Source organism: Salvia hispanica, chromosome 4 (genome assembly GCF_029641045.1).
Source record: "Salvia hispanica isolate PSC_SH4W2 chromosome 4, Shi_PSC_v1, whole genome shotgun sequence".
NCBI classification, from domain to species: domain Eukaryota; kingdom Viridiplantae; phylum Streptophyta; class Magnoliopsida; order Lamiales; family Lamiaceae; genus Salvia; species Salvia hispanica.
The window spans coordinates 35,880,979-35,891,866 of NC_142695.1; the positions used below are offsets into that span (position 1 = coordinate 35,880,979).

The 10,888-nt window shown below is 37.7% G+C and overlaps 3 protein-coding genes across 7 annotated transcripts; 1 reads left to right on the forward strand and 2 right to left on the reverse strand.

Moving 5' to 3' along the window:
* The first annotated feature begins 813 nt into the window (after nucleotides 1–813).
* On the forward strand, nucleotides 814–5,139 carry LOC148928550 (protein ZINC INDUCED FACILITATOR-LIKE 1-like). 5 transcript variants are annotated; one of them, XR_016128921.1, is made up of 14 exons: nucleotides 814–1,381; nucleotides 1,502–1,583; nucleotides 1,679–1,781; nucleotides 1,907–2,009; nucleotides 2,153–2,206; nucleotides 2,306–2,368; nucleotides 2,682–2,731; nucleotides 2,820–2,895; nucleotides 2,997–3,203; nucleotides 3,436–3,523; nucleotides 3,681–3,766; nucleotides 3,925–4,006; nucleotides 4,642–4,685; nucleotides 4,866–4,962. XR_016128921.1 is itself a non-coding variant. In XM_089057119.1 (14 exons), the coding sequence occupies exons 1-14, from the start codon at nucleotides 1,325–1,327 to the stop codon at nucleotides 4,900–4,902; spliced, it is 1,272 nt and encodes a 423-aa protein (XP_088913245.1). In that variant the 5' UTR covers nucleotides 814–1,324; the 3' UTR covers nucleotides 4,903–5,139. The 5 variants fall into 5 exon arrangements, 4 of the variants coding, with proteins under 4 accessions (XP_088913245.1, XP_088913244.1, XP_088913246.1 ...); XM_089057119.1 differs by having other exon boundaries at nucleotides 3,681–3,827; nucleotides 4,642–4,764; nucleotides 4,866–5,139; XM_089057118.1 differs by having other exon boundaries at nucleotides 3,681–3,827; nucleotides 4,866–5,139.
* Nucleotides 5,140–5,948: 809 nt separating this feature from the next.
* Nucleotides 5,949–7,098, reverse strand: MC9 (metacaspase 9). Its single transcript, XM_089057123.1, has 2 exons — nucleotides 6,716–7,098; nucleotides 5,949–6,635 (listed from the first exon to the last, which is right to left on the reverse strand). The coding sequence occupies exons 1-2, from the start codon at nucleotides 7,059–7,061 to the stop codon at nucleotides 6,031–6,033; spliced, it is 951 nt and encodes a 316-aa protein (XP_088913249.1). The 5' UTR covers nucleotides 7,062–7,098; the 3' UTR covers nucleotides 5,949–6,030.
* Nucleotides 7,099–7,450: 352 nt separating this feature from the next.
* Nucleotides 7,451–10,619, reverse strand: LOC148928552 (ABSCISIC ACID-INSENSITIVE 5-like protein 2). Its single transcript, XM_089057122.1, has 4 exons — nucleotides 10,437–10,619; nucleotides 9,330–10,269; nucleotides 8,948–9,019; nucleotides 7,451–7,746 (listed from the first exon to the last, which is right to left on the reverse strand). Exons 2-4 carry the CDS (start codon nucleotides 10,131–10,133, stop codon nucleotides 7,666–7,668), a joined length of 957 nt encoding a protein of 318 aa, XP_088913248.1. The 5' UTR covers nucleotides 10,134–10,269; nucleotides 10,437–10,619; the 3' UTR covers nucleotides 7,451–7,665.
* Between the last annotated feature and the right edge of the window lie 269 nt (nucleotides 10,620–10,888).

The window sequence follows — 10,888 nt, forward strand, 5'->3', positions numbered from 1 at the left end:
AAAATATAAATTACATTTATGGCAAAGTGACATAGGGGTATTATGGCATAAGACATTATGTCTCTAAATCACTACCCTAAAAATATAAACTCTGCCCGCCACAAAATAATTCTACACGTACTTCTATTATTGCCCGCCACAAAATATTAAGCAGAAGGTAGCAAAGTTTAATACTTCTATTATTGTCTGCAAATCTGTAGTATAACTAACTATGGTGGTTGGTGGAGAAGGCACTCTTGCTGGCCAGTGGAAAAACAAGATAAAAACAAAAGCCACGTAAGATTGAAAATGATCTTATTACTATTAAACTATAGCAGCCTTCCAAATTCCGATTGAAAATGCAATGGCAGAAATGCCGGAAAATGCTGCGCCGCTGATCCAGAATGCAAGATTGAACACACGAGGGATTCTGATGAAAGATTCCATTCAAGCTTCTCACTTTGGTCTGGCTCATCACTCTCTCTGCAGGTGCATCTTTAATCTGATGTTGGGGTTTGGTATGGAGAAAAAGATTGGATTTTTAGATGATTTTCTTAAGCTGATTTGTGAGGTTTATCCCGGATTGAATTGGTTTGATCATACTGTATTTGGTGAACGAATTTAATCGGAGTTTATATTTCGTTCCTCCACACTATAATCATTGGCCTTTATTTGTCTTCTGCATTTTGTGTAATGTTTTCCATTATTTATTGATATTTTACTTACTTTGAGTTGTGTTTCGGATGGGGACATGATGCATTGTGTCAGAGCTATCCCCAACCACCTCTACTATGCCTTGAATAAGTGTCATTATTAGCAAAATTTGGAGTAAGTGTCATTTTCTACCCTAATTCAAATTCACTTATTCCATTAATATTGTTAATCAATATGATGTAGTTAATACTCAGAAAAACTGTTATTGTTGAAAAGTATTATCATGAATTTTTAGAAGTGATAAGATAAGGAATTTGCTTAATGAAACACATAGGACTTGATAAAACATGGTATGATCAGCAAAGGAAAAGTAGGAACCAAATACTTTATTGAGTGTAAAATGGGTTGGGAAATGGTTTGTGCATTTTGGCTGAAGTTGGTTTTTTGCAAGAGCACTGACTTTTGCTGCAATAATCACAAAAAATTTGGTGTGGAGGGATGCAGATGCCTTAGCTGGTATAATGTGAGGTGGAGAAATATGTCCATCACATATAGCTTAAAATTTTCATGATTAAACTTTCGCGCTTTTACCAATTTGCTTAGCTCGATCTTTCCTTACTTGCGATTTTAGACTTAATGCACATTTATGTCGTTGATATTTTATCCTTTTACTGTATTCTAATGATATCTTATGGTGCCATTGACAGCTCTGCCAATATCGTCTCTTTTCCCTTTCCTATATTTTATGGTAGTGATGCGCCCCAACCTTGAAAACTCTGTATTGTAACTTTTCAACACTTTCAAGTGTCTGTATCATTCAACGTGTTCCCGTCATCTCATTTTTTTGGTTTGCATCGTAAATAAATAGCATTCGACCTACCAACTGCGGATAAGAGATCTCCATATTTCAGAAAAGGAGGAAGACATAAGTTACTATGCTGGATATGTAGGTTGGTCTCTTTTTAACATTGTTGTATACTTGTATAGTATATGAGACAATTGTATAATTGATAAGTATTTAACATGTTGCTAATATTTCTTGAAGGATCGTCTTTCATGCTCGGGAGAGCTTTGACTTCTTTTCTCTGGGGACTTATAGCTGATAAATATGGTCGGAAACCAGTCATAATGTTTGGAACATTTATAGTGTGAGTGTCCATAATATATATTTTGCCAATTACACACTTATTCATATTTGTGTCAATTGGCCTTATTAAGTACTCTTATGATCTTATTACATTTTTTCGTATCTTTATTTGGATGGATTTTCCAGGGTTATATTCAATACAATTTTTGGTGTTAGCTTAAATTTTTGGATGGCCATTATTACAAGGTTCCTTCTTGGAATTTTATGTGGAACGCTTGGACCTTTAAGGGTACGCTGATCCAAAACTTTTCTAGTAACTTAGCTATATTCTCTGTTTCTTTTTATATGCACTTCAACACTGAAGTTTGTTTCTTGGCATTTAGTAAATTCTTAATACCTTGTAATTTTTCATTTGAATTTCCAATTGACCAGGCATATGCTTCTGATATTTGTCGTAAAGAGCACCAAGGTTTGGTGATGTCAGTTGTGAGGCTTTGATCCTTGTTCTTTTCCTTTGCTCAATTCATTATTTATCAATATCATCCTGATATGTAATATGTTGCTTGTTTAACTTGATTTTAACAGATAAACACAGCCTGGGGCATAGGCTTGGTCATCAGTCCTGCTGTCGGAGGCTTTCTTGCTCAGGTAATTTGTTTCGGAACACTCCAAGAAATTGCAGGTGATTAACATAATTGGTGCATAAAAAACTATCATGAAAAAACACTAATATACTTGCACTTATTTCTGAGTTTAATGCATATAGTTATGTAACTATTGTTAAACATAAATATCTCTTCAATGTATAAAATATTTCTCAAGCTCAGTCAAACATAATTTTATTTTTGGGTGCTGGATATCGCAAATTTCTCTTTTCTGCATTGTCATATCTTGAAGTTTGTAGGCTATCTACTGGAAAGTATCTCTTACACTTCAGTAATTTTGACTTGCATGACTTTAGCCTGCAGAAAAATATCCACAAATCTTCTCCGAAAAATCCATCTTCGGAAGGTAAGCCTGGTTTCCCCATTCGTTTCCTTTTGCCTTCATGATTTTATAGCGCAAACGGACTCTACATTGCTATCAATATCAATTGCAGGTTTCCATACTTTTTACCTTGTCTAGTGATTTCAGCCTTTGCTTTGGTGGCGTCTAGTCTCTGCCTCTGGCTCCCCGTATGCTTCTCTCCTAAGCCATCCGTTTAAAGTAAAACCAGTATCGTGCGTCGGACAACTCAACAAATCCCCCCCCCCCCCCCAAATATGAAGCATTGCAGAAAACAATTCATTTCCATAACAAAGAAAACATAGCTCAGAAATCTGCAAGGGAATGCAAAGCTTACGAGTCTATTGAGTTGTATAAAGTGGAAGTTTCTGAGCTCAAGCGCACAGTCTCTCAGAAAAGCCTCTTAAGAAATTGGCCCTTGATGTCTGCTATTATTGTGTATTGTGTTTTCCAGCTCCATGATATGGCCTATAGTGAGGTATTTTCTTTGTTCTCTTCCTTTCTACGAAGAAATATTTTTTCATACTCTAATGCACTCTATATTTCTTATTTTGTGAAATATCTAATATATTCTTTTGGTATAGACATCCCAAGGCATGTAACATCATATACCTTCGATAGTATTAATTAGATCGTTAACTGGACGACTTATGGCTCCAATAATATATTGATGCTCATATATTTAGTAATATTTGTTACATTTTCTCCAGATATTCTCTTTGTGGGCTGTCAGCTCAAGGACGCTCGGGGGTTTGCATTTTGACTCGGCAGATGTTGGTGCAGTTCTTTCGATCACAGGTACACAGTTTATCCTTCTCTGTCGCCGTATAGCTTTTCATTTAGATGACCATGTTTTGAAATGCACTTACCATGGTGAAATATCCTTGTTCCTTTTCTTTTAAGTGGATTCACATGTATGTGACGTATCTCATTTGATGTTTCTTTGGTCATTCAGGGATTGGTGTGCTTATCTTTCAGCTCTCCGTATATACCTTGATTGAGAGGATACTGGGACCTGTCATGGTCTCTCGCATAGGATCTGTACGTCTCCCAAAAACTCCCATCTCTAATCCATTTGTTAGTTCTTCAAAATATAGCTGTGGTTAGTCCCGGTCTCTCATTATCATATTGCAATTTCACACACATTCATGAATCAAACTGTTACGAACCAGTCTGATATCCCCCTTTTCTGACAAAAGAGCAACAAGGAGCTGCAAATGGCATATCCATGACAGCCATGTCTCTCTGTAAAGCAATCGGTCCTGCAGCCGGAGGTCCCCTGTGAGTTTTACTCGAACAGTTCTCATTTTCAGCTCACATTTTTATACTCTATATGAATCATTTCTATGTTCCATCTTCAACCAAGTAGTTGCTACTCCCTCCGTCCCGGATAATTCGTCCCAGTTTTCCATTTCGGTCCGTCCCACATAATTTGTCCCACTTCACTTTTACCATTTTTGGTAGTGGACCCGGATAATTCGCATTTACTACTTGTTATCGATTATCATCATAACATAGGCTATTGATAGCGGATGAATTAGATTTATATAATACTCCCTCTGTCCCGGATAATTCGTCCCAGTTTTCCATTTCGGTCCGTCCCACATAATTTGTCCCACTTCACTTTTACCATTTTTGGTAGTGGACCCTATATTCCACTAACTCATTCCTACTCATATTTTATTATAAAACTAATATATAGAGGTAGGACCCATATTCCACTAACTTTTTCAACCCACTTTTCATTACAATTCTTAAAACCCGTGCCCGGTCAAAGTAACCCGAATTATCCGGGACGGAGGGAGTACTATTTATCACAATATTCTCGATATAATAGGCATAATGTATAATTTTTTGTGTACTTCCTCTTTGATATACGCGTTCTAACATCACTTTCTCGTCTTCGATGTGTCCAGACTCTCCTATGCTCAAGGCCGTCTGGATGCAGACTTCTTACCAGGTACCAACGGGGGAGTCTCATGTAAAATAGTCAACATGTCAAAATCCGTTGGACGAGTTCCAAAAATTATTTCAATCGGGTAGTTGAGCCGTTAGACGGTCTTACACGATATTGTTGAGCTGTTGCATATGTATATGTAATCAACCGAGTTTGACAACAAATTATACCGTTGCAATGCAGGTGTTCACCTAGTTTTCTTCGTGTTAAACGTGGTTGAGTTTGTCGGCTTCGTAATGACCTTCCATCCATTTCTTGTCATCCCCGATGATGACATGTGTTCAAGTTCAGCCGGTGACCGTGAAAGTCTCTTGAGCTGATCGGAACAGTATAGTCTTCCATGGTGTAGTTTATAGTGTACATTTGGTCTAAAAAATGAAGCTTAGAAAAGGTATCAATTTTTTGGCATGTTTGATATTGTACCATCTCTTCAATAAAATAGTGTATACTTAGGTCTTATAGTTTTCCAATAAAATAGTGTATCCATCCATAAAAATAAAATAATCCTATTTATGGATGACATGATTATTATTGAAAAATTGATTAAGAAGGAGTGAAGAGAAAAAGAGGTACAATAACAGGGTGGAGAAAAAGTAAGTAAAAATGAAAAAGAGGAGAAAAAGTGAGTAAGGTACATGAGACAATTTTTTTTAAAACATTCTAAAATGATAAAATAAGACTATTTTTTTTGAACGGTTATAGTGAATACTGAATAGGGTTTGGATATTTGTGGGAAATCATGAAATTAATATCACCCGAGGTTCATGGTGAAAGGTTTTTTTATATTGAACATACTTTTGCATTATTTTTAAACTTGTTTTGCCCTTTTCACTTTTTTAGTCAAAATTTTTTAGTACATCTAAATTAGTTATTTCTTCCAAAGTAGACCGGTGAACCATCAAACCATCAAAGTTACTGGTTTATAGTTCAACCGGTTAAACCACTAGTCGGAACATTATACTGTTGTGAATATATCTATTTAAAAAAGCACACAAAAAAAATATTATAATTTAGTAATGATAAAATATAATTAAAAAAACAAAAACATTAAATTTTATCTATGCTTAGTTATATATATAAATATACAAATTATAAAAATATTAAAATTTAGTAAATGATAAAATTTTAATTTTTCTGCATCTAGACAAACTTATTTTGTTTCCATCAAATTCTAGAACTATCTTCCACTCAAGTTCACTTTAATTGAACTGAGAGGCCTTCTAAAAATAATTGGAAATGAGATGCATTTAATTTTGGATTGTTAACTCATTATAAAGTATAGCACTGTATAACTTTAAGGAATTTATTCTTTTCGAGGAGAATGTTATCTTGAAATCACTTGTTGGTTTTACATGCTTTGTTTTGGACTTGGTTTGTGTGGTGAGCCCAAGAAAATTTTGTCTGCATTTTCATCACTGCTGTATAGGCATGGATGCTGTCTGTTGAAATGCTGCTGCACCAGAATCTTTCTAGCTAGCATCACCATTTCTCTGTTGCTTAAAGGGCCATGGTTCTCCTTTAACACCATTTGGACCGCATTCGTAAATGCTCCACATGGTTTTCTTCCATTCTCCATGATCTCCACGTCTGCAGACGTCTCGTTCGTTTGGCATCCACTGAGCAGGATCCCTTCATCCGGCTTCAGCGGCTTGCTGATGGCCGGCTGCGGCTGGTGAAACATGAGGCTTGCATCAGCTCCAAACACCTCCACCAAATGTGTGCCAATGTCTGTGCTGATTTTGCAGGTTAAAGACATGAAATACTGCAGTATTGATTGGAAAGGGATCTCTTTCAGCTTGTGGTATTCTGCAGCAACCGTCGCGTCTGAGGTGGCAGAAGGGCCTATCTGTTCTGTCTCTTTGTCGATCAGGCCGCCACTGTGGCAAGAATCCGAGAGGATGGTGAACGTTGCCCCTTTCGGAACACGATTCACTAGCTGCCTGAAGTCCATACCTACCAAACAGCATGAAGAATAATCTGTAATCATCTTAAAAACATTAGTGTTGTTATCAATTTTGTATGAGAAAACTAACTGGTGATGAGATTGAAGTCACAAGGCACAATGGCTTCTTCTTTCTTGGATGAATTGTGAGGCTGTTTGATCAAAGTGCCATGGCCCGAGTAGTGGAAGAACAAGACGTCACCTTCCTCGGCCCGATCAACCATGCTGTTGAGTGCCTTCTTGATGATGGCACCGGTGGGCATGACGGGACTTCCAGGCTTGTCGGTGAGAAGCTCAACATGATTTGGTTTGAACCCAAACCTGGCTGTGAGCACTTCGTGCATAGCTAGAACGTCGTTGTGGCAGCCGTGCAGCTCGTTGGCGGTGTTGGGATAGTTGCATCCCACAAGAAGAGCCCACTTGTTGCCTTTCGCCATATTGCACAGATCGGTTGGTAGATTTAGTGTAGGATGTTGGGTGAATGAAGGCACTATTTATGCAAATTGTTGCTTGTTGTGTTTGAGCAAATATTGCTTGTGAGCAAGAACATTAAAGAGAGAAAGCAACCATAATTCCTGCTGAAGTAACTTGAAAGCTATATATTTAAACAGTAGGTGAATGTGTTTTGGCTCTTATTAGCAATGCAGCTAATAAGGTTTCTTTGATGTTTGAAAGTCTTGACTTTCAAGAACAGGAAATGGAAACAAATGTCCTTCTAAACTGGGAATATTTTTCCTAAATCATCAACAACCACACTAGATAAAATTGGACATGACAGATTAGTAAAATACTGAAGTGTGATGAAAACATCAATGGAGACCAACTATGAATCAAATCATGACAACAAGGTTTTCATATAATCCCTCCCAGCTTGGTAGATGCTATAAAATGTACATATAAGACAGCCAGAGGATATTCGAACCATAGATATTGTCAAGGAGACAGGAGGCAATTGTGAGCAGTAAAGTTGAAAAAGAAAAACTAACACTAGCTAATCTTAACTAAAACAAGAAGAAACAAACAAGCAATCAATCTACATTATCACATGGGAGCTGAGCTCGTTCTACGCAGTTGAAACTTTGGCTGTGGTGGTGGTATGCTCGGCAGCACCTTCTCCCATTCCTGCAAGATGGTGGCAAACAAAGATAAGTAGAGTACTCACATGGTCAAAAAATGCAGTATAATGTGAGAATACACGAATACATATGGTCATGCACTAAATTCACACTGCTAGTAGCTCGTTCTAGTTCAGGAGATGGAGCACATTCAGTTAGGGATTTCAAAGAGGAAATGTTAATAGTTGTGGATTCTTTTCTATCATGGGAGTATTTTAAAATGATTCTAAATGTTTAATGCATACATGTGCCCCCAAGCTAGGAATAAAGCAATACTCCCTCCGTCCCACAAGAATATGCACTATTTCCTTTTTAGTCCGTCCCACAAGAATATGCACTTTCCAATTTTGGAAACTCTTTTCACTCTAATGAGGTGGGACCCATTCTCAACTAACAATACTTTAATTACTTTTTCTCTCCACCTCTCTCTTACTTTACCAATTTTACATTAAAACCCGTGCTAAATCCAAAGTGCATATTCTTTGGGGAAGGGGGGGAGTATTTAGTATGCAGGGAGTAAAATTTGACTTTCCGACAAGATGTAAGCTACGCAGAGATGCAGGGTTTGCCACACAAACAAAGTTTTAAGGTCAAATAATGCACTAATGAAGCTTAATCATTAACGTAGAGGTTAATATGTCAATCAAGAATAATACGGCTTTTCATTAGATAAGAAGTAATGTAGCATGTTAACATATACAGGCACTTTCACATAAAGATCTGGATTAATATTTACATTCTAATATTTCAATGATAACATTTTAGACCTGAGGTCAGACATTATTTCTTCATTAGATCCCAGCAATTAAGAAGGAGAATTTACTGCTCAGTCGATTTGTGAATAGCCATCAAACGTAATAAAAAAAAAAAAGCATAGGATACGATAACCAGTTGAAAAGACTATATGGGGAGAAGCCAAATCATAAATCGTCATTGAGGATTCTACACATCAAAATCTGAGGAAGCAGTGGGAGCAAATCACAAATCCACTACTTTCAGAGTTTTTTAATTTAATTTTATTTTTAAAAAACTAAATGCCTAATAAGTATAATGCAACCACATAAAATAAGTGAGTGGCAAACAAAGGTCAAATTTAACATCATTACCAATTCTATTCCGAGTTGAAAGTAAGCTAAGAAACTGTAAAATTAGCAAGAAATGAACCGCACTAATGAAACAAACAAAAGGGTGTTGAGTGCAAAGCCAACCTGTTGTCTCTTGAGCATCTCATTCTCCTCCTCGAGGCGTGAAACCTTGTTCTCGAGCTCATGGGTGTAGGCCTGCACAGCAATAAATAATTAATACTCCCTCCGTCCACAAAAAATAGACAAAGTTGTAAATGGCATGAGTTTTAATGCATGATTGGTAAAGTAAGAGAGAGGGAGGGAAAATGTGGTGGAAGTATTTTTTTTTTAGATGTGGTGGAAGTAGTGTTAGTGGATTGTGGGGTCCTCATTTAGAATGATGCGTAAGGTTAATATTAGTTTAACCTTGTCTATTTTTGTCTATTTTTTGTGGACGGAGGGAGTATATGCTAAAAACCAATAAATCGAAGATATCAGCCCAACACTGACTGCAATAAAAAAGCACCTGCTTCCTTGCTCGTGAACGTGCTGCAGATTCCCTGTTCTTTATCATCCTCTTCTGCCGCCTTTCAACACCCTTTTCAGCTATATCATCCGGGGGAACCCTCTTCCGTTTCGTTGTCTGGGTGTCCGACAACGTGCCCATCAGTGGGGAAGACGACATTACCTGGGTTTCTGGGTAAGCAGTGTCCAAGACAGAGTTTCCCCCTAGAGGAACTGGCTGCTGGATAGCATGGCCCGGCATGTAAACGGGCATCATATTTTGCTGTTGCTGCTGCTGAGGAGAGATCGGGTAATTCATCCATTGAGCCTGCTGAGGCAACCCAATCATATCAACCCCTCCTACAACCGACCCCAAATTCTTCTTCCCCAGTGACGAATCAGCAACCACCCCGGCCTTAACCAAGAAATCCTCCAACGTCATTTCCCCGAAAGTGGCATTCCTATCAAGACTGCTCCTTTTCTGCTCCAGCTGGATATCTTTCCACACCTCATCAACAGTTTTTTTGCTTAGATCCCTAGGGATGGAAACACTAGACTGCCTATTCAACGATGACCCCGACGCAGGCTGGAAAGGCGCGGATTGCTCGTACTCAGCAACTTCCACATTCTTGAGAAGCTCATCAAGATTCATGCTACCAAGGGGCTTCCCTAAATCCCCCAAATGATTCTGCACCTCATCAAGAGTGAGGCTGTACAAAGAGCCCTGTCTAACCAATTGGTTCGATTTCGGGTCCGGGTTTTGGATTTGGGTCCCAACAGCGCTGCTACCATCACCTCTCTGAAACCCCATTCTCTGAGCTACCATCAAATTCAAATAGCCTCGACTATATCGCTCTCTCTCAATCTAACTACCTCAGAAATCAAACTCAAAAACCCCCTTAATTAGCAGTACCAAACAAATTTCTTAAGCCCTCGACTTGCAAGAATTGAAACCACTCAATCTGCCAAAAAGGGAAAACGAAGAGGCCCATCACATTCGAGAAATCAGCAATCGTAGAAATGCAGTAAAGATCACATCTTTTTGGGCTCCCAAAATCAAATTGAACAAAATGCATGAATCATTTAACAAAAAAATTCAAGGAAACGAGACACGGGGCAGAAATCTTACCAGAAAAATTCCCAGAATCCAAGAGAGAGAAAGTAGCTCCGAGACCAAAAATTGAGCTGGCATGGTTCCAGAGTTGCTTCCAGCATTCTCTATTAGAGCATAGAATTCCGAGAAGCCATGCTGCAAGAACTTGAGCTCAAAATCTGAGTTAAGAAATCAAAATAAATACAGACAGAAGAAGGAATATTCTATTTAGTTTCTTACAGGAAAATAAAAATGCATTTAATGAGTATTGCTAATTTTAAATGATTTTGCATTATATTATGCTATAAAATATGATTAAATTCTCATTACCGGTACTTGTGCTGCGAAATCATAATTCGAAAACACCCTTTTCCTTGTGGGTTTCAAGATTAAAATTTAAAAATGTTTAATAGGAGTAATAATTTGAAATTTGTGCAGGCCTTCCTCTTAAGTCAATTCACCCCTTAAGTTAGATTATTAACATTTAA